Source organism: Apteryx mantelli, chromosome 4, assembly GCF_036417845.1.
Source record: "Apteryx mantelli isolate bAptMan1 chromosome 4, bAptMan1.hap1, whole genome shotgun sequence".
Classification (NCBI taxonomy): Eukaryota; Metazoa; Chordata; class Aves; order Apterygiformes; family Apterygidae; genus Apteryx; species Apteryx mantelli.
In genome coordinates, this window is record NC_089981.1 from 18019726 (window position 1) to 18042865 (window position 23140).

The 23140-nt window shown below is 44.4% G+C and overlaps 2 protein-coding genes across 2 annotated transcripts; one reads left to right on the top strand and one right to left on the bottom strand.

Moving 5' to 3' along the window:
- Positions 1 to 5056: 5056 nt before the first annotated feature.
- On the top strand, positions 5057 to 23024 carry DNAJC17 (DnaJ heat shock protein family (Hsp40) member C17). The gene is made up of 11 exons (XM_067295798.1): positions 5057 to 5220; positions 7442 to 7511; positions 8692 to 8750; positions 10377 to 10464; positions 10835 to 10917; positions 11403 to 11499; positions 13149 to 13198; positions 13749 to 13826; positions 14518 to 14598; positions 15391 to 15519; positions 22812 to 23024. Exons 1-11 carry the CDS (start codon positions 5143 to 5145, stop codon positions 22932 to 22934), a joined length of 936 nt encoding a protein of 311 aa, XP_067151899.1. The 5' UTR covers positions 5057 to 5142; the 3' UTR covers positions 22935 to 23024.
- C4H15orf62 (chromosome 4 C15orf62 homolog) lies at positions 19060 to 22805 on the bottom strand. Its single transcript, XM_013945379.2, has 2 exons — positions 20951 to 22805; positions 19060 to 20521 (listed from the first exon to the last, which is right to left on the bottom strand). The coding sequence occupies exon 2, from the start codon at positions 20392 to 20394 to the stop codon at positions 19864 to 19866; it is 531 nt and encodes a 176-aa protein (XP_013800833.2). The 5' UTR covers positions 20395 to 20521; positions 20951 to 22805; the 3' UTR covers positions 19060 to 19863.
- Positions 23025 to 23140: the final 116 nt, after the last annotated feature.

The following is a 23140-nucleotide window of genomic DNA, read 5'->3' on the forward strand; positions in this document are numbered from 1 at the left end:
GCTTATCGGGGATGTGAAACTATAGCCTCTGATTGGACTCCAGAAGCAGGGTTAGATAAGTTTTTATCAGTAAAATGGGGGCCTTCTGGGTGTACCCCCCCCCCCAAAGAGGATCTCCAGCTGGGGTATTGGGGAAATCCCCACTATACCCCCCCCGGGAACTTGTAAACATTTAATATCACCCATCCAGAGGATCCGGGATGGTTTTTGGGAAAGACCTGGGGAGTCCGTTACTGGGAGTCCGGGACCGATAGAGGTGGATTAATTTTCATAAAGAAAGATGCTCCCCCTGGCACAGGAGGCTGTTGTTCGATTTGATGAACAAATTAAAAAGGACCAAAACAAAAAGGGGGGATTGTGATAGGTGATAATTTGTTACATCAACTCGTGAAGTGATTTTACCATGAAACTAGGCACTAAGTACGGGCTATCACCACAATGATTGTACTGAGCCAGCAGAGCGATATTGTATTGTGAAATGTATGCGCGCGACCTGAAGGGCACCACGCACAACGCAGAGGAAGACCCCAGCTTTCATCCCGACCCCCCCCCCCCCCAGCAACAGCCGGCGCAACCACAGAAGTTGCAGGCATATAAGGGGACTGTGAGCGGGGGGATTGCGCGCGCCGTTGGTGGAGCAGGAGACTCCCCGGCCGCCCAGCGCTGTTTTGCTTACTTGTGACTTGCTCAATTACTCTATTAAATTGGAGTTTATGCAACCCGGCCCGAGTGGTTGTCAATTTGTCGCGTTTACCTATAACACGAGTATCTAGTATGAGACTTTCGGGGCTCAATTCTCAGAGATGTCAAATGCCAACAACTCCAACTGCAGTTGCAAAGGTAGGGAAAGAGGTGCTGAAAGTAGAGGACTGGGTACAGCTGAGTCCCAACCACAGCTCTGCCACTGCCTCCAATGTGAATAAACTGTCATTTTCAGGAGTGCCAGCCAGCAGCTCCCACCAAAGTCTATGGGAACAGCTGGCTATGCAGCACTGCTGGAAAAGGAAAATGAGGAAAGAATTTCTCAGGGGTAAGGTCATTCACCATGGCTTTGAAGGCACAGACCCAACTCCTTCTTTTGCAATCTCAGGCTGTCCACTTAAGCTCTCTGCACTTCCATTTCTAGAATAATTAACAGAATTCTGCCCAAGGATGTGGTAGCAACTGTAAGATATGACTAGAAGCCAAGGCTGTATTAGCCCCAAACATAGATGAACAGCTTTGAAAAATATCAAGCCCTTTAAGTATACAAATGCGTCCAGGAGAATAAACTTAGCATCAATCGTTACAAACAAACCACCTTGGACATAAAACATAAAGCATCCCACTACATTCACATTCAGCAGCTTGACGGGCAAAGGCTGCTTATTTGCTTCTGAGCAACAGCAACACAAACAGGAAGCTGTGAGATTTCTGAAGGAAGCCACCTCTGGGAGGATGCTCCCAGCTTCCCCTCCCCCCATCCCCATCCCCAACCCCATCCCCTACACATTTGGTGCCAGTTACAAGTAGCCTGAATTCCTGTGTTTTACACTCCAAAAGGGAGGATGTCAAGACTTTGAGATAAGGCCTGCTTGGGCCCCAGGTCCTTGAGAAACAAAAGCCTCCTCTCATTGTTGAGGCAGTGTTAATTGCGGCCTGGACTACCTCCACCTGGACCTTGGGAAACAAAAGCCTCCTCTCACTGCTGGGGCAGTGTTAATTGCTGTGGTCAGAACTGTCTCCTCCTCATCAGGACCATGAGAGATAACACCTGCTTTTACTGCTGGGGCCCCATTGCAGACTGGAATTAACTCCTTCTTAGCCCAGCTATGGGATCTCTCCTTGGGACCCCCACTGCAAGAGTAAAGCAGTCATTTGCAGTCACTCAAACTCCTTTCTTCAGTGCTGAAGAGTGCGCAAGGCAGCTAGCCTGCCCTTGGGGGTGTTCGGCCACCCCCCCCCCAACCCATGACTGTGGGTGCGATGGTCATAACAACGACGGAGGAGAACTGAACCCTGCAGCAGCCAAGAGCCAGGGACTGCGCCTGCGTGAAGAGAACTGTAACTGGCCTAGTGACTCCACCTCCACCTTCCCCCAAAGGGTATAAATAGGTTGGCCCCGGAGTCTGTCTTTGGCTCTTTGTGGGTGACAGTGGGTCTATCAGCTTGTGGAACCCCTTGGGATGGGGACATCCTCCTGCAGTTACTTCCCTGGGATTGAGTGTACGTCGGCCGCTGAGGCAACACATGGGTAAGATTGATCAGAATTGGTTTGCCTAGCTCATTCATTTGGGTATTTACAGTTAGTATAAATTAGCTATCCTTTTCTGTTTACTAAGTAGTTACTGTTAGCATAACTTTTAGTGTAATTAGAAATAACTATTCTAGTTGACCTGAGTTTCTGTTAACAAGAATTCTTGCTTTGTACCATTGCAGCTACTGTAGTAAATTTTGGTCTTTGAAAAAAGTTGTGCAGTCATGCAGTAAATCTCCTCTCCCCCTCCTCCCCTCCCTCGTGCCACATGAAACCCACACGGTCTGGGACTGTAAGATAGTCAGTTGTCCCGCAACACCACCTGAACACAAAAAAAGGTGAAGGGAAGGCTGAAACACTTCAGAAAACCCTGGTGACATCACAGCTACTTGTCGGCTCATAACACATTGCTGGCCAAAGGGCCAGCGGGGCTCACTAACTTGGCAATCTGGGAAGAAGGGTCTCCCCCCTGCAGGACAGCCAGGCAGTCATCCATTTCCTGGGTGAATGGAGCAGGTGCCTGGCAGTCTTCCTTTAGCACAGGCAGCCTAGCTCTGATCTCAGCCTGAGAAGGGATGGACTCTGCAATTCAGTCCAATCCACAAGAGGGGTTTATTCTTCTATTATTGAATTATCTATGGTATATATTATTTACTAGTTATATATATTAATTTTATATATTGAATTACATCTATTATGGTTAATGGATGCAAAAGGCTTCATGTTTTGATTTTCTTAAACTGCACTTCTCTTTCTGGAATCAGAGCCCTGGACACCTGAGAAGAAACCTCCCTCAGTCCCTTATCTGAGCTGTCATGCTGCAGTGATGAATAGACTATGGCACTACTAACAGTCACCGTTTTCTTCTGAGTCACCACCTCCTCCATAGTTATCCCCAGGTGAGCACTGGGGTAACCTCATTTGGCAATCACCTTACTAGAGACACTAGGCACAGAGAGCGAAATACATGTGCCACTTAAGTAGCAGAATCCATTGCTCCCATACCCCTCACTGCACCTAGACATATTGGCCTGAGAAAGGCTTGCTAGAGCAGAGTCCTTTCCCCTACATTCTCAGGGATCAAGTACCATTTTTAAGAGTTTATTCTCCCACAGGCACCACAAAGTTCTCCCAGAACCTCAGGACAACTGTTGACTGAAATCAGAGTCCCTTTTCTCTCCTCTCATGAGGCAAGACTGGCTAGGGCACAATCCCACAGAGACCAGCATTGCTGTGGCCCGGCATGCCAGTCACAGTGACCCAAAGGACACCTTCTGCACAATGGTTGGGCCAAAGGCCCCCATTTTGCCCTGCTCCTGCTATGCTTGACACTGGTGTTTATCCAAGGCAACGGAAAAGGAGGACTCAATTTCATGGGTAAAATACAGCTCCAAAATGGAAAGACAGTTTACAGAGAAACCAGGAGGAACACAAAGAAAACAGGATGTTAATCTTAAATCACTTTAGAATCTAGCCAAGGACCTGGCTGCTCTGACCAGTTTATCCCTCCAAAGCCTCTGAAAATTCAGGCTCTGAAAGTCCACCACTCCCCTCTTCCCTCCAGTTCTGTTCTCTCACAAGTAGCAGTATTACCACATGCCTGTGACAAGGATAGAAAAAGACACAGTGCAACTCAGAAAAGGAGTTAAAATCATAAGATATGAAAATCCCCTGTGAACCCCACACACTATTTGAAGAAACTGTGTGACAGAGAACAGGGACAACCTGCACCAAGCTCTGCTACACAGCAATACAATGTACTCCCAAGGAATAAGGATTAAGACACTCAAAAGCAGCACAGATGGTATGACTTTGGAGGAGATAGTGAGTGTTTCATTGCAGCACCTCTGGCTCCAAGCCAGTCATGGTCAGTCACAGCCAAACATAACCAGGTGGCTTATCTAGAGGTGTGTGCAAAAGTGAAGAAAGAAATCCAAACAACAAATCTAATTCTGAAGAGGAGCTCTGCTGCGGTTTGCCTGTTGTAGAGGTAACACTAGGAACATCCTGTTGCCAGGCTGTACTATACTATATAAATGAAAAGACTGTCAGTGTTTTAAATTAAGTGTGGAGCTTAACCTAGTCCTTTCTAGTAATGATGATACCCACAACCATCCAGGGTCCATCCATGAAGTTTTAAACGTGGCTTTCTCAAAATGCAGTGTTGCAGAAGAGAAGAGCCTCACAAACCCTGATTTGTATCTTCTGACTGAACATCCTATGAAACAGGAGTTCAGCAAGGGCTTAGCTGGAAACTCAAGGGTACAAGCAGGGTGTCTGCACGGGTGCAAAGCTAAATCCGCACTGCAATACTGGGATGCAAAATGAAGGGCTAAAGCGGGACAGCCAGGTCTTTCGGTGAATATATACATACATATATAAAGTTGGAGAAAAAATGAACGTATCTTGAAAGAGCAATGAACAAATACGGAGAACTAGATTAGGATTGTCCCCAGGCACTGTGCCTTGGCCCGGGCGCGCTGAGCAGCCCGACAGCAAAGCGCAGGCAGCTCTAGCGCTTTCCGGCACTTTACTTCTGGCCTCACCCACAGGCGGCGCAAGGCCCGACAGGAGTTGTAGTCCCTCGGCCGCCCCACCCCGTTTCCAGACGCCACGTGCTGTTCCATGAACAAACTACATCGCCCAGCGCACCGCACCAACACCCTCCCATCCGCGCCATGCCTGCCGGGAGCGGCCACTGCGCGCCCAGGCGCCGAGGGCTTCCCGGCCTGCCGCGGGCCACGCGGTGCATTGTGGGACTTGTAGTCGAGCTGCCCCCTCCCATCCCGTCGCGCCGGTACTGCCGCGGCGCAGGGCGCTGAAAGACTCCATTTCCCGGCAGGCAGCGCGCGGAGCGGGCCCGAGGTGCTCGGCAGCGGCGGGGGGAGAAGCTGGTCAGCGCGGAGATGGCGGTCGATAAGGATGTGCTGCAGCTGGACCTGTACGGCCTGCTGGGAGTCGGGGAGAAGGCGTCGGAGAAGGAGGTCAGGACCGGGGCTTCCGCGGTCCGGGGCTCCCAACAGGGCCGCGGGAGGCTCGGCCCGGGACCCCTCTCTTCCCTCTGCTCCTCGCTGTCCTCGGCGGCTCCGGCTTTTCTGCTTTTCACGCAGTAACGGAAGTTACTGCCGCTTTTGTAAGGGGAGAAGGAGCTTACACGGCTCTGCTGGTCTCCGTGTAGCCAGTTCAGTAGTTGCCCCGAGCGCTGCCGCGGACACTGCTGCCTTCGTAGCTGAGCTGGTGCTTCGTTGTCGCCCGTTAGCTGCTGGCGACTGTATTTGTTAACAAAACGAAAAGCTCATTTTCCTAATGCTGACCTGGCTGCGCTCAACTTATGCTTGTATTTCCTTGTCTTAAACCTGTGGAGTGAGACCTTGTTTTGGAACGGTGAAATCGGTTGAAATGAGCTGCAAAATTCCAGTTAGCCTCAGCCGATATTTCTCCTATGTTGTTTGCTTATGTACCTTCAGAAGGAAGTCTCCTCTGATGTTTACCAAAAAAACAAACTAACAAAAAAAACCCTATTTACTAGAGATCATTTTTAGGTGCTGTAGGTTCCCATGATATCTTTTTTTTTTTTTTTTTTTAATTACACGTTCCTATTTTTTTTTAATTTAAAAGCTAAGTCAACACTATAAATATCTGAAGGGCCTACAGGATTAAACGGGGAAACTGACTGACCTATTCAAGGGCAGTAAGACTTGCTGAGTAAAACTTTTAATACCTGAACAAAGTTAAACTTAAAACAAGAACTTTCTTTTCTCCCGTTAAGTTTTTTCTCTCTCTTTTTTTTTTTCTTAAGCAGTAAAGAGCAGTAAAAGAACAACTGAGTAAAACTTGGATGCTAAAGTCTGGGTCTGTCCAGCAATTGTATCAGAGACTGCCTGGAAATGCCAGGTACCGTGAGCATAAAATGGGGAAACAAGCCAAATATAAACCATGGGATTGAATGAGTTGGAAGACTTTGGTTGACCTTAGCTTCACTGCTGAGCTGCTCAATGAGAAAAAAGAAGAAATTACAATTTGAATGTTACAGTGGAACTTAAAAATTGACAAGCGTAATTTAGAGTTCTACTCCTTGATACAAAATGCTTGAAACAGCCCAGAGAACCTTTATATTCGGAGAAGCATCACCAAAAGAGCTGAACAAAGCGGAGCAAAGCTTACTTAAGTTTTACCTAAGGAAATCTAACTTAACTGTTTAGAGAAGCCTTAGCTAAACTTGCTGTATAGAACAGTTATTGAGATAGTTGTGAATGATGCATGATATGAGAAGATGTCCCTCTCTTTTTATTGGAGTCTTGTTTGTGGAGGAGATAGAATTAGGCCTGTCATGTTTCAGCTGCTGATCTACCTTCCCTCAGTTTTGTCCACCAGGTGGTGCTGAGCCACCACTTATTTCTTCCAGTCGAATTAAGACTGCTTGGCAGTTGAACAGAGCAGCTTTTTTTTCCTTTCCTTTCTTGCATGCAGGTGTTCCCCATGATAAAGAAAACTCGGTTATTAAAAGCCTCTGTAGTGACTTAGTCCATAAAGCTGTCAATTTTTCTTTGAAGTGTAGACGAGATTAAATAGTCTTTGGTCAAAATTTCTTCACCTGCCAAAATCAATTGTTGTGCAGTAAATTGTACGTACTCTGTCCCAAATGGCTATAGCTGTGAAGAACACTGTATCCCTCTGACTGGATAGAAAACTGTGCTTCAGTGTATTAGACTTGACCTTGATGATCGTGACTGCTGTAACACCGTGCACCTAAAAGTAAAACTTCTGGCCTTAAAAAGCTTAAATTGATTCAAAATGTAGCCGTCTGCTTACTAAACGTCCTGGGCTGAAATGGTTATCCTTTCAGTACAGTGTGATAAAAAGAGCAGGTCACTGCACTGAAGTTGAAAACTGAGTTTCAGTAGTCTCTTGCTATTACAGTAGGCTCCTTCATTTTTTATGTTTGAGGGACCAATGGCTCTCCAGAAATGGCTTTTATTTTCTGTCAGGGCCAGGGGATTTCTAGTCGTGCAAATGAATGTTGGCTCAACTACAGTCTTCTGCTTATGATAGGGAGGTGTGTTTTAAGTTAAGCAAAAAAAAAGAAAAAAACACCCTCTGAGTAGGGGGGTTTTTTTGCATTTCTGTGGTGCAGTTTTCCAAGCTGTGTTTCTCGACACAGACCAAACAGTACCAACTGACAAATCTCTGTTCTGGCTCTTACAGGTTAAGAAAGCTTACCGCCAGAAGGCCCTGACTTGTCACCCGGATAAGAACCCGGACAATCCCAAAGCAGGTGAGATTGGAGTGTGTGGACACAAACCACTGTTCTTGTCTGATCCACCTGTGCAGACTCCTGGAGGTGGCTCTGTTTAACCTCAGGTCTGTCTTTGCATGCAATTAAGAGAATACCTGGGTTTGTGTCATATGATATATACGTATGCAGGATTAAGAGTTATTTTCATTGCTAGATTTCTCTGGGTTTTAAGATTAAATGCATACATGTTGACTTTCAAAAGCCTAAGTGTTAAGTGAATGCTGAAATTTTATTTGCACCTCCCCAAATCTTTCCGTCTGCTACTTGAATCCTGGACCTTTGGCCATATTGTCACCGACGTTAACTTGCTAGTCATTCTTTTAATTCATACTTCTCAAAATTGAAACTTTAATAGCAAGCTTATAAATCATTATTCTATATGGGCAATGCCCATTATTGTCTGTTAGAGAGTAGGCCCTGACTCTGTGCAGCTGAGTACACCTAAACAGTTAGCAAGGTCTGTGGATTCTACAGCTTCTCCATTTGTTTTGCAACTACCTGTGGGTGAAAATGAACAGCAGCAGTAACTGGAAGGATGCCATTCATCAAGACACCTCAAAATTTTGCATTTTCCAGTTTGTTAGACCACAGATTTATAGACTGATAATGTATAATTGTAGTGTGGAGACTGCCAGCAGGAAACCAAATATTTTACAGTAATGAGAGGAAAGCTGGGAGTTTTGATTATCTGCAGAAAATTTGGAGGTGGTTTGAAGTGTGTGGGGAGGCCTCCAGCTAATAAGCATATCCCTTCAGGAAAAGGGTCAGCAATATTGATGTAAAAGAGAACGTTTGGATCTTGGGCTGAAAAGTTATTAATATGAAAAGAAGAATTTATTTGTAACACACTGTTTCAGGCTGACTTCGGGTTCAGGAATGAATTTCTATACGGATTCTGTTGAAGTCATGTTTTCCAGATATTTCTTGTAATGCAAAGGTCCCAATTTTTGTTTGTTATCTAAACTTCAGTGTAAATTAAGAATGTTTTTCTTTGAATTGGGGAGATCCTGACTATGGGTTTGCTTGCAAATGCTTTGGAAAGGTTATTCTTCTTTCTCACGTTCTGCAGGTTTCTTCCATAAGGGATTGTCTTTTCTGATTCATCTCCAGACCACTAGCATGGTTTTCTGCATCTTACCTTTTTTCTTCTAATTCCCAGCGGAAGTCTTCCACCAGCTATCTCAGGCCTTAGCAGTGCTAACAGATGCAGCAGCAAGGGTAAGGATGCCTATCTTTTGTTCATGGTGGGAGTGTGTGGTGTTAACCTGTGCAAGCCTGATGGGGAAGTAGTGAAAACTCTCCTCTTGTCTGTCATGTTCCCTGCACTCTTCTTTGATTGAGCCTTCATGAATGCAAGTCTCATCTGTTATGCCCTGTAGTTCACTGTGAGATCAAGTAGTATGTGCCGGATAAAAGCTTAGACAAAACGTCCTTAGTCCAATCTGATGTTCTCTGTGTATTCTGTCCATTTACTGAGTGAGATACTGTGTTTAATAATGTATTAAACTGAGACATATCCCACTTTTAAAATAAAGAAATAATCACCACCGATTGATTCAGAGACATATTAAATTCCTGTGACATCGTTGCATTTGCAGCTCCCTTGAAGTCAGTCTGACAAACAAGTAATATCTAGGCTTGTGATCTTTAGGGCTCAAAGTCTTTCTTTCCATGGGGCACAGAGACTTATAAACAGAAAAGCCAAATCATAGTCTTGATCTCTATCCTCTTGCTGCGAGAACTTTGCAGGCTGCCAGATGTAGCTTGGACTCTGTTCTTGCTGAAGTAGTGGTTGAGTGCCTACTACTCAAGCCCTGAAAGTAGTCTGGATATGTGAAGGGAAAGAATAAAAAGTTCAGCATGAGCAAATAATTGTATCCAGTTAAACTCATGAGAGAATGCATATTAAAATTTCAGATGATAAGATTTAAAAATATGGTATAACTCTCCTCTTTCCAAGCATTGGCAAAAATTGTAATCTCCCTTCCAACGGACGATGAAACTTTTTGCTTCCAAGAACATTTTGGCTTCTATATTTAAAAGGAAAAAGAGTGTTTAGCAAACCTTTCACATACAGGAAGGAGAAACATCAACTTCTCTAGTTTATTAAACAAGAGGAGTGCTTGCATGTATGACTATTCAAAAGTAATTTTTAAGCACTTGTGCAGGTCTATGCTTTACCTACCATAAAGGATTCTGTGAAGGTCAGTGAACAGATTATTAACTGTTTTAAACAAATGTCAGTGAAACCGAGCATTTACTCTCTGTATGGTGCTAAATGAACAATGATGTGCTATTACTACTGAAGAATGCTGGTGTTCTTTGATTTGATACTTTTCCCCCAGTCAAATTAAACATCCAGCTTATGAATAAACCTTTCACGTAAAGTAAACCTTGTTTATTTTAAAATTTTGCTCTAAGCCAGACCTGACCCATCATCAATAGGTATAAAAGAAATAATTATTCCATGCCTTTCAGAATATGACATTTTTTTGCCGATGTTACCAGTGCCCCCAAAGCCACTTTTGGCCTATTCAGGAACCCAAAATATTCTTCCCACCTGTAAAAATGGGTTAGGCTTTCTCTCAAATACACTTTGCAGTTATTCCTGGACTTTTTGACTTTCCTTTCAGGCTCAATCTGGAGACCCTTGGACCTCTTTTAATGTTTTCAGGATATTTGTGTTAACTTCCAACATTTTTAGGAGGAATGCTAAAAAGAGACAGAAAATGCTTCACCTCTGGTTAAAGTGCTTCAATATCTGATCTTTCCTTTATTCATCACTTTGCATTTTATCCCTTTTGCTTTATATAGTTTCACACTATTCTGTTGGTTCTTTGACAGGCGGCATATGACAAAGTGAGAAAAGCCAAGAAGCAAGCAGCAGAAAGGACACAAAAGCTTGATGAGAGGCGAAAGAAAGTAAAGCTTGGTAATGAAATCAAAACTTCGTTTTGGCTTGAAGTGTTCCTTAGCAGGGTATTTGCATTTCTTCCACCACCGGAACTCACCACTGATCATTAAACTGCTGTCCATCTCTAACAGCTATGTTCTTTTATGCCCAGTACAATGTAGTAGCTGAAATCTTTTCCCGTAATCATACCTGGGGATGATCCTACTCTAGGAAGGTATTGAGGTTTTTGATGACCACTGGGACTGCTAGTACATTGCTGTATCTGGGCAGAAGAGAGGTGGCATAGCTGTCAGAACTCTATTTTGAATTTCAGTACAGCTCTGTAGAGAAAAATGGCAACTGTGAAAATTCTCTTTGGATGATTTTAATTTTATTTTTTTCTCTGCAGATCTTGAAGCCAGGGAACGAGAAGCCCAGACCCGTGAGAGTGAAGAGGAGGAGATCCGGATAACAAGAACACTAGAACAAGAAGTAATGATGAATTCTTGGATTTTTATGTTGTTTTTGAGAAGAATTGTTGGAAGTCTTCGCATTCATCATGAGAACCATGTGATGAGATGCAGCAAACCTGATTGTAGCAGTGCTTCAGCCTTTTGGCCTATGGGCTCTATGAGCCAGAGAGAGGCTTGTCTGTGGAGGGGTCTTGTAGCAGTCTGGCAAATGTATCAATCTCAAATAATTTTTTTTTTATGTTTTTTTAAGTCTGCCCTTTTCTTTCTGCAGAGCAGGAATAGCAACAGCTAATTGCTTATGTGCTAGCTGATAAGGGACTCTGTCCATAGGGAACATGAGCGGTCCAATCAGTACATGAGCAGTAGGGCTGGCACAGGGAGGAATTTGCCTCGGGAGACGAGTATAAGACAAGCTCTCCTTGTCAGAAGTACAGTTTTAGGCTGGTGTGAGCCAACCATTAAACCACGCCCTCAGACATTCATGCTGTCTTACCTGTCCTGTAGATAATACGCCTGCGTGAAGAAGGCTCCCGTCAGCTTGAGGAGCAGCAGAGACTCATTCAAGAACAGATCCGACTTGAGAGAGAGCAGCGCATCCAAGGTGAGGACAGATGAGACTGAAGCCCTTAGACAAACTGCATGCCCCTAAGACTCAACTCACCTGCAGGCAGAGCTCACTTTTGGATGCAGCTTCTGACCTAGTCACGTTACCACATATAAGACTTCTACTTAGCACCTTATTTTCAGGGACAAGTGAAAAGATTAATATTTCTGGGAAGTTTCTTCCTATATATGGCATGTTGCTCTTTCACATGTTGTCTGTGGCTGCTCCTCTGCAACGAATATGGGCGGTCATCTTCTAAAGCATTGAACCTAGATGGCCTGATGTGGAGCCCCACAGTTGTTCTGGGAAAGAAGCCTAAAGTCATATTCATCTGATTGTCACAATCAAAGCAGTCAGCCTTGCATACTTAAAATAGGGACCAGTTCAAGTTTGCAAACAGTGACAGTTGTCATTGGGCTTACTTCTTCTGCATCCTCTTGAGAGTCATTAGTCTCTATCATCCAAAAGAGATTCAGTAAGGAGGATAAAGTTTTGTACAATCTGTGGTTGCTGAGTTTTACTTCCTGGAACTTGTTTCTCTCATGTTTTTTGGGCATACATAGTTATCATTCCAAGTTTGTACAGAGACCGACATCAAATCCTTCAGGAAATGAACAATGTGTTGAACTGGAAAACATCTGCATTCTCTGCTGCAATGCGAAAATAGAAAGTTACTATGTGTGAGGTTGTCTCCCTCTAATTCTCATGGGCTCTTTGGGAGCTGTTGTTAGTCTCCCTCATACAGGACGGGATGAGCTTTTCCAAAATCCCTGCACTTCATCCTTTGGTATTCCTGAACCTCACTTCCACCCACAGATTTCTGGAGTGACCTGCCTTTTTTCATACTGTGTCTCTGTGAGCTTAAAATAGTTGTATGCTTCAGAAAAATTCTGTTCTGCTTTTCAAAACAATTTAGAGTTCTTGTTCAGGAGTTCAGTTTAATGGGAAGACTTTTGCTTCCTACCCCTTTCATTCTGGCAGAGGTCATACCATAAAATCTCCTGCTTTCCCACAGGGAGAATGTTGATCTAATGGGTAAAAAAATAACACCAGAGGTCAAGATGCGGAACCTCTTTTTTGGGGTCACCATGAATTTCCAGTGTGATTGTACATAAGTCATTCAGCCCACCCTAGCCTTTCTTAACTTAATTTCACATATGAGGAATTGGGGAGGATGTTGAGCATTTACTTACTGTAAAACTCCGAGATGAAGAGCAAGTCACTATAATGTATTTACGTTATAGGGCCAGATTAAATTCTCATGGTGTGCTAGCCTTGTTTTTGTCTTTGCTTAATTTTTCCATGCTTGTTCCTAGTAGTACAGCCCCCCTTGCAGGGAGAAATTATACAGAATATAACATACACAGGGCCTGTATTTTTACTTACACATTTTCTGTGCTTGGTTATAGCAAGTCTGAGCATCAAAGAAAGGAAAAATATTGGCATCCAATATTCTGTCTATACTGGGGCTTCTGATGTATTGTGCAAGACTCTTGGGGCTGAAATAGTCTAGTACAAAAGAAATTCAGAAGTGCAGTTGCTATTGCCATACGTACATTCTCAGGGTAAATTTTGTGCTGATGCTCTTTAGGTGAGAAAGTTTCTACTTGTGTCATTTCTGTCTTTTTTTCTTTCACTCTCTTTAGGCAGACACGAAGGGAATGGAGCAGAAGGCAAAATAACCCCCAAACTCAAAGTAAGATATCCCTGTAAAGCTGGGTTTGGGTGAAAACTGACAGAACGTTTGCAGCTTTGGAAACCAAAAGGGGCACCTCAACTCTGTTGCTGAGCAGGCATGGCCTTTTGTACAGTGGAGATGAAGTTCCTCTATCTAGCACTCATCATGCATGCAAACAGCTCCTGCCACTGCCTATAATATATCCTTCCTCCCTCCCCCTTCTTTTTCTCCTTTTTTGTTCAATCTAGACTTTTGAGCCTGAATTTGAATGGTCTCTGCTTTAGGCACTGGGAAACATCTGCTTATTACCTTGACTTATTACCTTAATATAGCCATTAATATGCTTTCAGGTATGAGCTTTTTTTATTCCAATGAGCAGTCTTTCTCCTTGTTGCCCAAATAGTTTATTCCCTTTGCATGTTTTGATGGTGAAATCATTGTCTTGGCAATGTTGGGATTGTAAGCTGTAAACAGCCAACCTGATTATTCTGCAGGTGGCAGGAGCTGCATTCAGCACAGCAATGTGTGTTGAAGTAGACAAAATTAACTTGTCACATTTATTTCCCAGCTAAAATGGAAATGCAGGAAAGAAGATGAGACAAAAGGGGGATACTCAAAAGATGTTCTGCTGCGAATCCTGCAAAAGGTGCTGTCTGACACTCTTCTTTATTACTTGATCTTTCCCTGCTCTTATGCTATAAGAAGGGATAGTAAATTCTGGTAAGCTATATAGAAACTGGAGCAGCTCATTTTCTTTGCTGTTGTCCAGCTTTCTCTCATGCCATTTTCAGAGATCATCAGCATCAGCTGTGAACTGTTCCCCAGTTGTCATCCCTGTCTCCCAGCAGCAATTGCTGCTGGAAGCAGAGCTGTCACAAACTTTTTTCCATGAATAGTTCATGCCCTGCATAAAGATTAGACTGACTGCATGGTTATGATGCGTTTTCACCTTCACTTAAGGCACGGTATGTTAGCTGCTGTGAGGAGACAGGAGACGGAAATAGATGAGAGCCTATGCTCTGATTAATCCCAGCATGTTTTCTATTTTCCCTTCATGAGAGTATCTGCTGTAGCTAGGACTCTGAGCTGAGCAGCCATCCTGCACTGTAGCCTGCCGAAAGCCAGGTATGTAGCCACATACCTCCCCAAAATCATTTCTTGGAGGGGCAGAAATTGTGTCAGGTCAGGATCCATGGAAGCATCTTGTAATACAGAAAGGGTGACAGCTCAAGCCTTAGGTCTGTGGAGACGTGTGTTTTCTCCATGTGTTCCACAGATGTATTTTGCTTCTCATCTGGGTGTGTAATTGACTTTTCTTTCTTTTTTTGTTCTTACAGTATGGTGATGTGCTCAATTTGTTGATCTCAAGTAGGAAGACAGGGAGTGCAGTCGTGGAATTTGCTACGGTTAAGGCTGCTGTAAGTCTGGTGGAGACCACAGATATGCTCAGTGGAGAAGAAGAGGTGTTGCACGAGGGAATGGTTAGCAGACTGGCAGCCTAGAGCCACTGCTTTGTCATTAAGGCAGTGGAGAAGGGTAATGAGAGTCCAAAGGTACAGATGCATGAAGGGAGTGGCAAAGCTCAAGGCATAAACCCAGAGCAGATCATGCACGTAAACAAGCAGGCTGCACATGTAAATGGCTGAGGAAAGAGCTGCTGCTTTAAAGAGCAGGCACTCATCTATTGAGCCAGCTCTGACTGAGGGTTAATTACCCATTGTGGGGGTGGGCTTAATGAGTTTTAGAGATTATATCAGGCATCTACAGATTTGAGAGGGGAAAAAAACAAACCCCAAAATATCTTGACTCACTATAAGTTATGATCATTCATGTGGCAATGGAAACAAAAATCATCAGTCACTCTTAATTTTACGAGTTCCATCAACTTAAAATTATACTATGCAAGAGTCTCTCTTTATTCCTTGTCACCTGCTCTTTTACTCATATATCCAAATAATCTAAGTATATCAAAATAAATATCTGTGCTCTTTTTATTAGAAGTACTGGCAGTGATATGTCCATTCTGTGCTTGATGCAGGTATGGGCCTTAAAAAAGGGTGCTTCCTGTGTAGGGCAGCTGTGAAACCTGTTTGTGCCCTACTTGACCTTGATTCAGGGCTGAAATGGAAAAACTCTTATGATTGTTAGTGAGCTGCAACATCGTGTGTTCCAAAATTCAGATGGTGATGAAAGGATATTTTCATTGGTAGGAGATGGCTGTGAAGAATGAAGTTGGCCTGATAAATAATCCTCTAAAGATTTCCTGGCTGGAGGGCCAGCCCCAGAGTAATCCCAGCACTGTCCCTTCTGACAGTGCTAGTCAGCCGAGGATTTCACAGGTAAGGCAAACGTAGGCTGCTGTTACTTAAATCTGTTTCTATAGCAACCTAAATTTAACAGTGGGCTCTGTACTTTGAGTAAAATACATTGATTCCCAGCAGAGCTGGCAAAGAAGCTGTTAGTGAAGGGCCTGGCTTTCTGATGAGCCTTTTTATGCTGAAGCAATGGCCTTTTTTTAGTGACCTTTTGCTTGAGTAGCAGCATGCTGAGACACAAGCTACCTGGATGAGTGGTTCTTTCCACAATCTCTCTTCCAAGAGCAAAAGATGTTCTTTGCTCAGCCTGAAGCCTCTAATGCCCCTTTTCTGTGGGTTTACTCCAGTACACTTTGACTCTGGGAATCCTCTGGCTGAAAGCTGGTTGGAATGGGTCTCCTAGAAGGCTTGTTTACAGAGGTTGGTTTACTCACTGAGGATGGGATTTCAATGCTGAAAGAAGCAAATGTATATTCTTAGGGTCTGTGGAAGGGAAAAGAAAGTATCAAACTAAATGTCCTAGTAAAGAGACCTTATTGTCCATTTAAGTCATCTTTGACAGTGTTATTAATGGCCTTGGTAGACACTTTGAGTGCAAGGTGGTTGTTAATCCATCTGGAGCTGTTGCTCTCGGATAGCAAATGTATTCCAAACACAACACAGATGAAAGGCAATAACATCTAGTGGTTAAAACATAGAAAGCAGGTTTCTCCAGACTCTGAGGCCATGCTGCAACAAATTGCTGGCTGTCAGTTACCCTCTGCTCCCATTGGTCCTTTGGAGTGGAAATTGTATTCATTTCTTTGAAGCATGTTAAATTCAGTGCTATAGAACAAAGTGTAATGTAGTTTGTGCTCTGCATGTTTTCTGACCTATTTAGTGATAACTTGGCTGTCTAAGAGGGAAGGTGTGAAGGAGCCTGAGTTCCTTTGCTGGTTGTTTCAGTTCCAGCTCAAGCTTCACGTGACACTCCTTCCCCTCCCCTCCTTTCCCTGTGATATAAAGATCAAAACTCAGATCTGATTGTTGCTGAGAGGAATCTTGCCTCATGCTCTGCAGGTGCCCTTAATTTGTGTGTGTGTGTGTGTGTGTGTGCATTTAGATCAGCCTTCTATGTGTTCACTACCTAAATATTTTTGGCCGCCTGTGAGGTTCTTTGATGCATTTGGTGTCCCAGCTTTTTGCTAAGCGCTTTAGTTACAGTAGATGTCTTTACACATCAGAATGCCTTGTTGCTGTCCCAGTTTTGTTTGGGGCTGGTATGTTTCCACTTGGGATGCACATCCTCTGAACAGCCTGGCCCTGAACAGCATCATTTCCCAGAAATCCTGGGCAAAAGCGGTTATAACAGCGTAGCCCAGTAGCCACAGGAAGCAGAGCTGAGAGGATCTCCATGCACAATGTAGAACCAGTGAGAGCCCTGCTGACACTCCAGATTCACTGAGGTGGCCAGAGTATTAGAAAACAAATTGTAAAAAAAGCAGAATTCAGTCCAATGAGTTTGAGTATTCCTCACTAGTACAGAACAAGAACTGGCTCTGAAGAGCTCATTAATACCTAAGGGGGTCACTGGTGCAGTTGGAGCTTAATAGTGGATTCTTGCCTCTGAAGGCAAGGTGAAAGCCCTGTCTTGTGACTGAGTTTGTCTTGGCTTGTTTCCGTGACCAAAGCTTGTTTGTGTGAAACGGCAGCATCTGCCTGCTGTGAGGGATTACTTTGATGGAGCAGCAAGGGAGAGCAGGCTAAAGTGACCAATGGTGTTCATGCTGTGTGGAGATGGAGAGTCACTTCTGTCCAGCACAGCCCCATAATTCTCATGTTGGCTCTTAAAATGGTGAGGACTTACAACTGCAGATTTACATCCTTTCCCAGGAAATCACACTTCTGATGCTTGTATGTCCTTTCTACTGCTTTTATGTGTAAGCAGCTGCTGTTTCTTTGATTGAGTCTTGCTGTCCAGGCTAAAATCTCTAGGCTACTCGGATTCCTTCCTTTCTTACTCCTTTCCTACCCCAGGGCTTCTCCCAAATCCTATTCCTGCTTCCACTAGGATGTTTCCAAAATCAGTAATTTGGTAATTGCTTTTCTTGGCTGTACTTCTTCTAACTAACCCTTTGTCTTCAGCTCTTCACTTCCATACTATCCAAAATGAAATCTTTCAGAGATCTTCTTTTTGCCACTGCCCTGATCCACTCCCCACCTTCTCCTTTCATATCCAGTCTGGCTTCCCATCCATCAAGGCCCACATTCTCGCTTTCAAGTTCTCTTTCAGCTCTGCACAAATCTCGTTCTCTTTTAGGTTGCCCTTACTTCCTATTTGCCGCTCCCTCTGTATAGCTCCTATTCCTGTCTGATTCCACCCCCTGTTTGTTCCCACTCTGTGCAAATGCAGCTCCCTTCCCACTTCCCTTCAGAAAACAGCCAAAGAGCCGCAGTGGTCTCATGGCAACACACTCACTACTCATCCGCTTGAGAGCTGCGTGTACTCCCTGCCTGGGGTAGTCGGCCAGGAGCTGTGCACCACAGCCCTCAAAGAACTGAGAGCCACACACACACTTAAGCCAGGGGAGCTTTGGAAGCAGTTCCCAGATGAAATTGAGGCTGACTCCTGAAGGGCCCCACTGTGAGAAGACAGTGTTTGCCCCTGCAGTCCTTGCTGGCTTGTTTCCTCACACAGCCAAGGATATGCTTTGTCCAGCAGCTCCTGGAGAGCTGCCAGAGCTTAACAGGAGAGTTATGCTTGAACTACAAGAGCTGTGGATTGGCCATGGTAACTCTAGGCTGTCTGACAGCAATGACCATTTGATTGCCATGCTGCAGCTCTGGATGATTCAGGGCACACCACAGCTGTATAATGCTGTGAAGAGCGTAGCTTGCCACTACAACAGCATGAAGTATTCATTCCTGGGAAGGTCATCCTTGCATCTTTAGTATTGGTATCCCCCTACCAGTGCTCCACACTCATGTTGGGCCATCTGTTCAGCCATGTTGAAGTGGTGAGAAAAGCTTTCGGTCTGGCACTGTCTTGCATCTTTTCTAAGCTCCTTTGAGGCTGCAGCAAGTTGGGTTCATATTATCTGCCTTTACAGCCTGATGTGAATTTGGCAGGTTAAGGGCTGTCTGTACCTTCTTGGAACGTCTCTGTGCACATTGCTGTTGTCTGTTTCCAAAGCTTATGATTATCTATCTGTTGTTTTCTTTTGGGGGGGCCTTGGGGGGGATGAGGGGGAAATATGGGGATTGTTTTTTTAAAAAAGGGCCCTGGTATCTAATTCAGGTGTGTGAAAAGGTGAGACTTGGTGCCCCAGTAACTTCTGCAGTGTCTTTTTAATAGCTTACCCCGACACTGCCTAAAGTGTTCTCAGCCTGTCGGAGCTCTTCCTGCTGTCCAGCTTGCAGGTGAAGAACTGTGCTGAATTCAGCACTGGGTCTTGATTCTGAGCTGTGTGTGCTAGGTAGGACAGCAGCATGCCAGCAGCACTAGCCTTCTCCCAGCCCAGAAAAACAGAGCCATACTGCTTCTGCACCCCCCTCATAAAAACCTGAGGGACCAGAGAGGTCATTACAGATCAAGGGATCTGTGCTCTTGATGCTGGGGCTTTTTTTGGCTTGCTACCAATGAAATGAGGCAACAAGACACTTCCAATCACAGATACATTTATTCTTTTATATCTGTACAGCTGATAGATCAGTGCATGCTTCAAGCAGCAGTATCTAGGGAAATTTCTTCTCCTGCTAGTAGATAAATAAACTGCTGTTGCTGTTTTTTGAGCCTTTGTGGATGCTTACCTGTTTCCAGGCTGGGAGTGCCAACTGCACTTGAATTAGGGGAAGAGAAAGCCACAAGGAAAAAAAAAGGAGGAATATTTTTGACTTTTGCATCCAAATGTGGTGGGAGAAAAAACACCAGTTTCTGTCTTTTGACCCTTGCTATAGCTGTGGCTTTGAGATAGCGGCACTGCTGTCTCCTTGCAAGCCACCTGGTTATCCACAAATGATGTACACCACATCCCTTTCTGTCCATGCTCCACACGGTCACAGCCACATCCCCAAAATAAGTCCTTTGCCAAACAAGGCCATTCTTCCATGAGGAGAAAGTGTACAGTCAAGATTGGGAAATTCCCATTGCAGAGAATGGAAACTCACTTGTGAGGTTCCAGCAGACAGTGCTCTCATCTAGGCATGCAGCCTGACAGCTCTGCTCCAAAGGACTCCTTAGCAAGGACAAGAACAGTCTGTGATGGGTCAGGCAAGAACAACAAAACAGGCCACTCGGAACAGGGACACTGCAGTATCCTTCCTCCTGTCAGGACTAGAGAAACTGGCAATGTCAGTAGGTAAATGTGATAAATTAAATGGTAAATATCTTCAAATGGCATAATCTCTTGGATTCTGTTTTCTGAGGGTCTGCAGAACATCCTCAAGAAGCGATAGCCCCAAATCCACTTTGAAGGACAGGAAGGGATCAGAAAGATCAGAAGGAGGTGTGCCATTCTGGGAACCTGTCTCTGAGGTCCCACAGTCTGTAGCCTGATCCTTGTGGAAGTGAGTTTGAGTGGCTTTATGGTATTGATGAGTAGCACCAGAAAAGGAGATGTCAGAGTGAGAATCTGTGTGATCAATGATGTTAGGGCAACTAGAACTGTCCAGGTACAGCCGGGGAGGCTTGGGAGGTGCTTGTGCCTTGGCTAGGTTTTGTTCACTCTGACACGACAGGTAATCAGACTTGTCCTTCAGATCCCTTAAGCATTCCCTCTTCTGGCACTGTCCATCATTGTCGAGTGTGTGGCTGTTCTGATTCAAGATGATGACTTGGTTGCCCAGCTTTTTGTGTCTCCTGAGTGAGAAACGCCTAAAGAATGTTGTGGACTTAATGGACCCTCTCCGCCAGGTATCCATGCTGATGAAAGGTAGTGAAAAGCAGGGAACTGCTGACTGCTCAACAGTCAGATGCTGGACTTCAGTTGCAGGATCAGCAACAAGTCACACAGAACAGGAACAGCCTCTTCCTTCCTTGTTCCTATAGCTAGAAGGAAAACAGAGAGGCTGGTATTGCAGGAAATACAAACTTCTTCACACTACATCCCTGTGTTAGGGAGCAATTGGCATGTCATATATTAGGGAGTCTTTCTCTTCAGTAGAGAAGGAATGGCGATGTCTGAGCTTACTGAATCTGCGCTGCAGAAACAAGCTGATGAAGAATAGCAATAGCACACAGTCACCATGAGAACAGATTTAATCTAGCATCTAGAACAGAAGGGCACTTTGGTACCATGGTAACCAGCCACCTTCATGGTGAAGGGCACAGTATAAAAATCTCGGTGGTTAGGAAGGGAGCCGGTGACTCAGTCACACTGAAGGAAACCAAAGAAATACAGACAAATGGAAATTTAAAAAGCAACAAAATGAACGTGTAACTAGCATTAGGAAAATCAAATGCAAAATAAAGACTTACTTGGTGGAGGAGCAGCACCCAAGTCCAACAGAGGAGAAACTGCTGAAGCACTCGGAGAGAACTGTGACCACCACATTCACCAATACGATGAGATGTTGGGAGAAGCAAGTCCAGGGACAGTTCAGCCAGGTTGGACCCAAAACACTAAAAATCCACAATGCCTCTTTCTCTTCATTTGCCTCCTGTCACTGCTTCCCAGGCTGCAGTTCCTTGTGCGTATGTATTTGTTTTGAGCCAAGCCCTTGCTGAGTCAGCCACGTCAGAAACTGGGTTTTACACTATTGGTAATTGCCAGGATTGCAGGAAGTAGGTGTGTAGAGTGGCAAAGCATCAACCCACACTCTGCCTGAGGAGAAGGCAAGCTCCTTCAGAGACATCCGGATTGCTTGAGAACCACCAACACGAATGTCGACTTGTAGCCGATCTTGAATCAGACTGTGATTCTTCCCTTGGTGCTCTTCCTACTGTCACTTCTGATGGCTTGTTGTTTCAGCAGGGCTCACAAAAGACACGAGAAGTGATCTCTTGTCTGTTTTAAATTTAAATCCAGAGTGTGAAGTAGTGATTCGGGTTTGTATGGGTGACTCATCTGCATGAGTTTCATGTAGACTAATTCATTCAGCCAGGCAGATGACAGTAAATATCTGTGGTTAATGGACAGGAACTTTGAAGAAACCTAGTTCTGCCACTGAAGACTGATAAAATCTGGCTCTTTCTCAGACACTATGAAAATCCATGCTGCACGATACCAAAAGGTTATTTCATTCGTGCAGTTGCTAAGATATCAGTTATGGTGTAATAGTCTCTTAGTTTCCCAGCCTGAGTTTTCAATTTATTGTGAGCTTCTACTTTGTCCTCACAACTAGTCTGCCTGCAGCTGGAGGAACCACTTTGCTGGCATATAATAGTGAATTTGCACTTGCCCCACTTTCCTGCAGGATCTTATTTTGCTATTCTAGTGGCTTTTCATCCCTACATTTTCTATTTAAGATGTCCTTAAATCACCACTAAATCTAGTTCCTAGAAAAAAGAACATGAAATCTTTCTGTTCATCTTTTTGTCAAGATGCTTTTATTTCTACCTTGAAGTGTCAAGCAAATGAGATGGATGTTTCCAAGCATTGCAGTGCTTTGAGTACCTCCGAAATTGGTAAGGCCACCTACTAATGCTAAATTGCTTTTGAAAGCAGAGTGCCAAAACCACTACTTTGCTTTGAGATAGCAGCTGTCATCTTCAGCCTACATTTATTAGGCAGAGTCTGCAATCACCACTTAGCTGACGTGACAGTTGCTGCCGCACGCAGCAGTAAAACTACAAGAGCTTTTGAGAGCTAAAACGCTCTTGTCCCAATAAGGCTTGGAAACATATTTGATTTTCTTTGTACAGCCACTTCCGCGACTACACCAGGGAAAGGTTTGGTTTTTATGGTGCTAGCCTTTATAATGGATTAGTTGTAAACTGGAATTTGTGCACTGGTGTTGTACTTGCAAAGCAAGCTTGTCATCCAGAGTAACCAACCACAGCAAGGCAAGCCATGCTTCCCCATCCAACCTCGTTGAGAGCTGGTGGGAGTAGCTCCAGCAATGAGATGGTAATTCAGGCTCCCTGTCTATCCCACTCTCTGTCTCGCTGCTGCCACTGTCAAGGGTCAATAACACAGTTCTTTAGGAAGCTGGCTACTTTCTGCAGAGTAGGCAGCTTTCACACCTTACTGACTTCCCTGGGATCATATTGCTATGAACCACCTCCCTGAATGGAACATGCATGTTGTCAGTGTGATTTATGAAGAGGGAGACTGTAGGAAGTCAGGGCCTGGGCTATGTACTGTCCTTTACAGGTCATATTTGTTTTCTGCTCCTAGAGATCAGTGGTCTCAGAGCGAGACTATGAGAGCTTGGTGATGATGCGGATGCGCCAAGCAGCAGAGAGACAGCAGCTGATTGAACAGCTCAAGCGGGAAGACGCGGAAGAGTCGCACACCTAAGAGGAGAGAGTACGGATTCCCCCCAACCCATCATTCTTCATTTAAAAAGCTGTTTTATTAAATTAAGTCAATAAACCTGCTTTTCTAAAACTGTTGTAGGAATGCAAACTGCCATCGACTGCAGCCCTTATCCCTTTCCCACAGAGGGGAAAAAATGGTTGCACCGGCTTCTGAGCAAGCATGTTACCTCATCAGCCTGTGTACTT

Bases quoted from the DNA above. Each gene is read 5' to 3' on its own strand.
- DNAJC17 (XM_067295798.1), top strand. From the start codon at position 5,143: ATGGCGGTCGATAAGGATGTGCTGCAGCTGGACCTGTACGGCCTGCTG. The intron at 10,918-11,402 runs GTAATGATGAAT...CCTGTCCTGTAG, and splicing joins CAAGAACACTAGAACAAGAA to ATAATACGCCTGCGTGAAGA. The intron at 11,500-13,148 runs GTGAGGACAGAT...CACTCTCTTTAG, and splicing joins GAGAGAGCAGCGCATCCAAG to GCAGACACGAAGGGAATGGA.
- C4H15orf62 (XM_013945379.2), bottom strand. From the start codon at position 20,394: ATGGATACCTGGCGGAGAGGGTCCATTAAGTCCACAACATTCTTTAGG.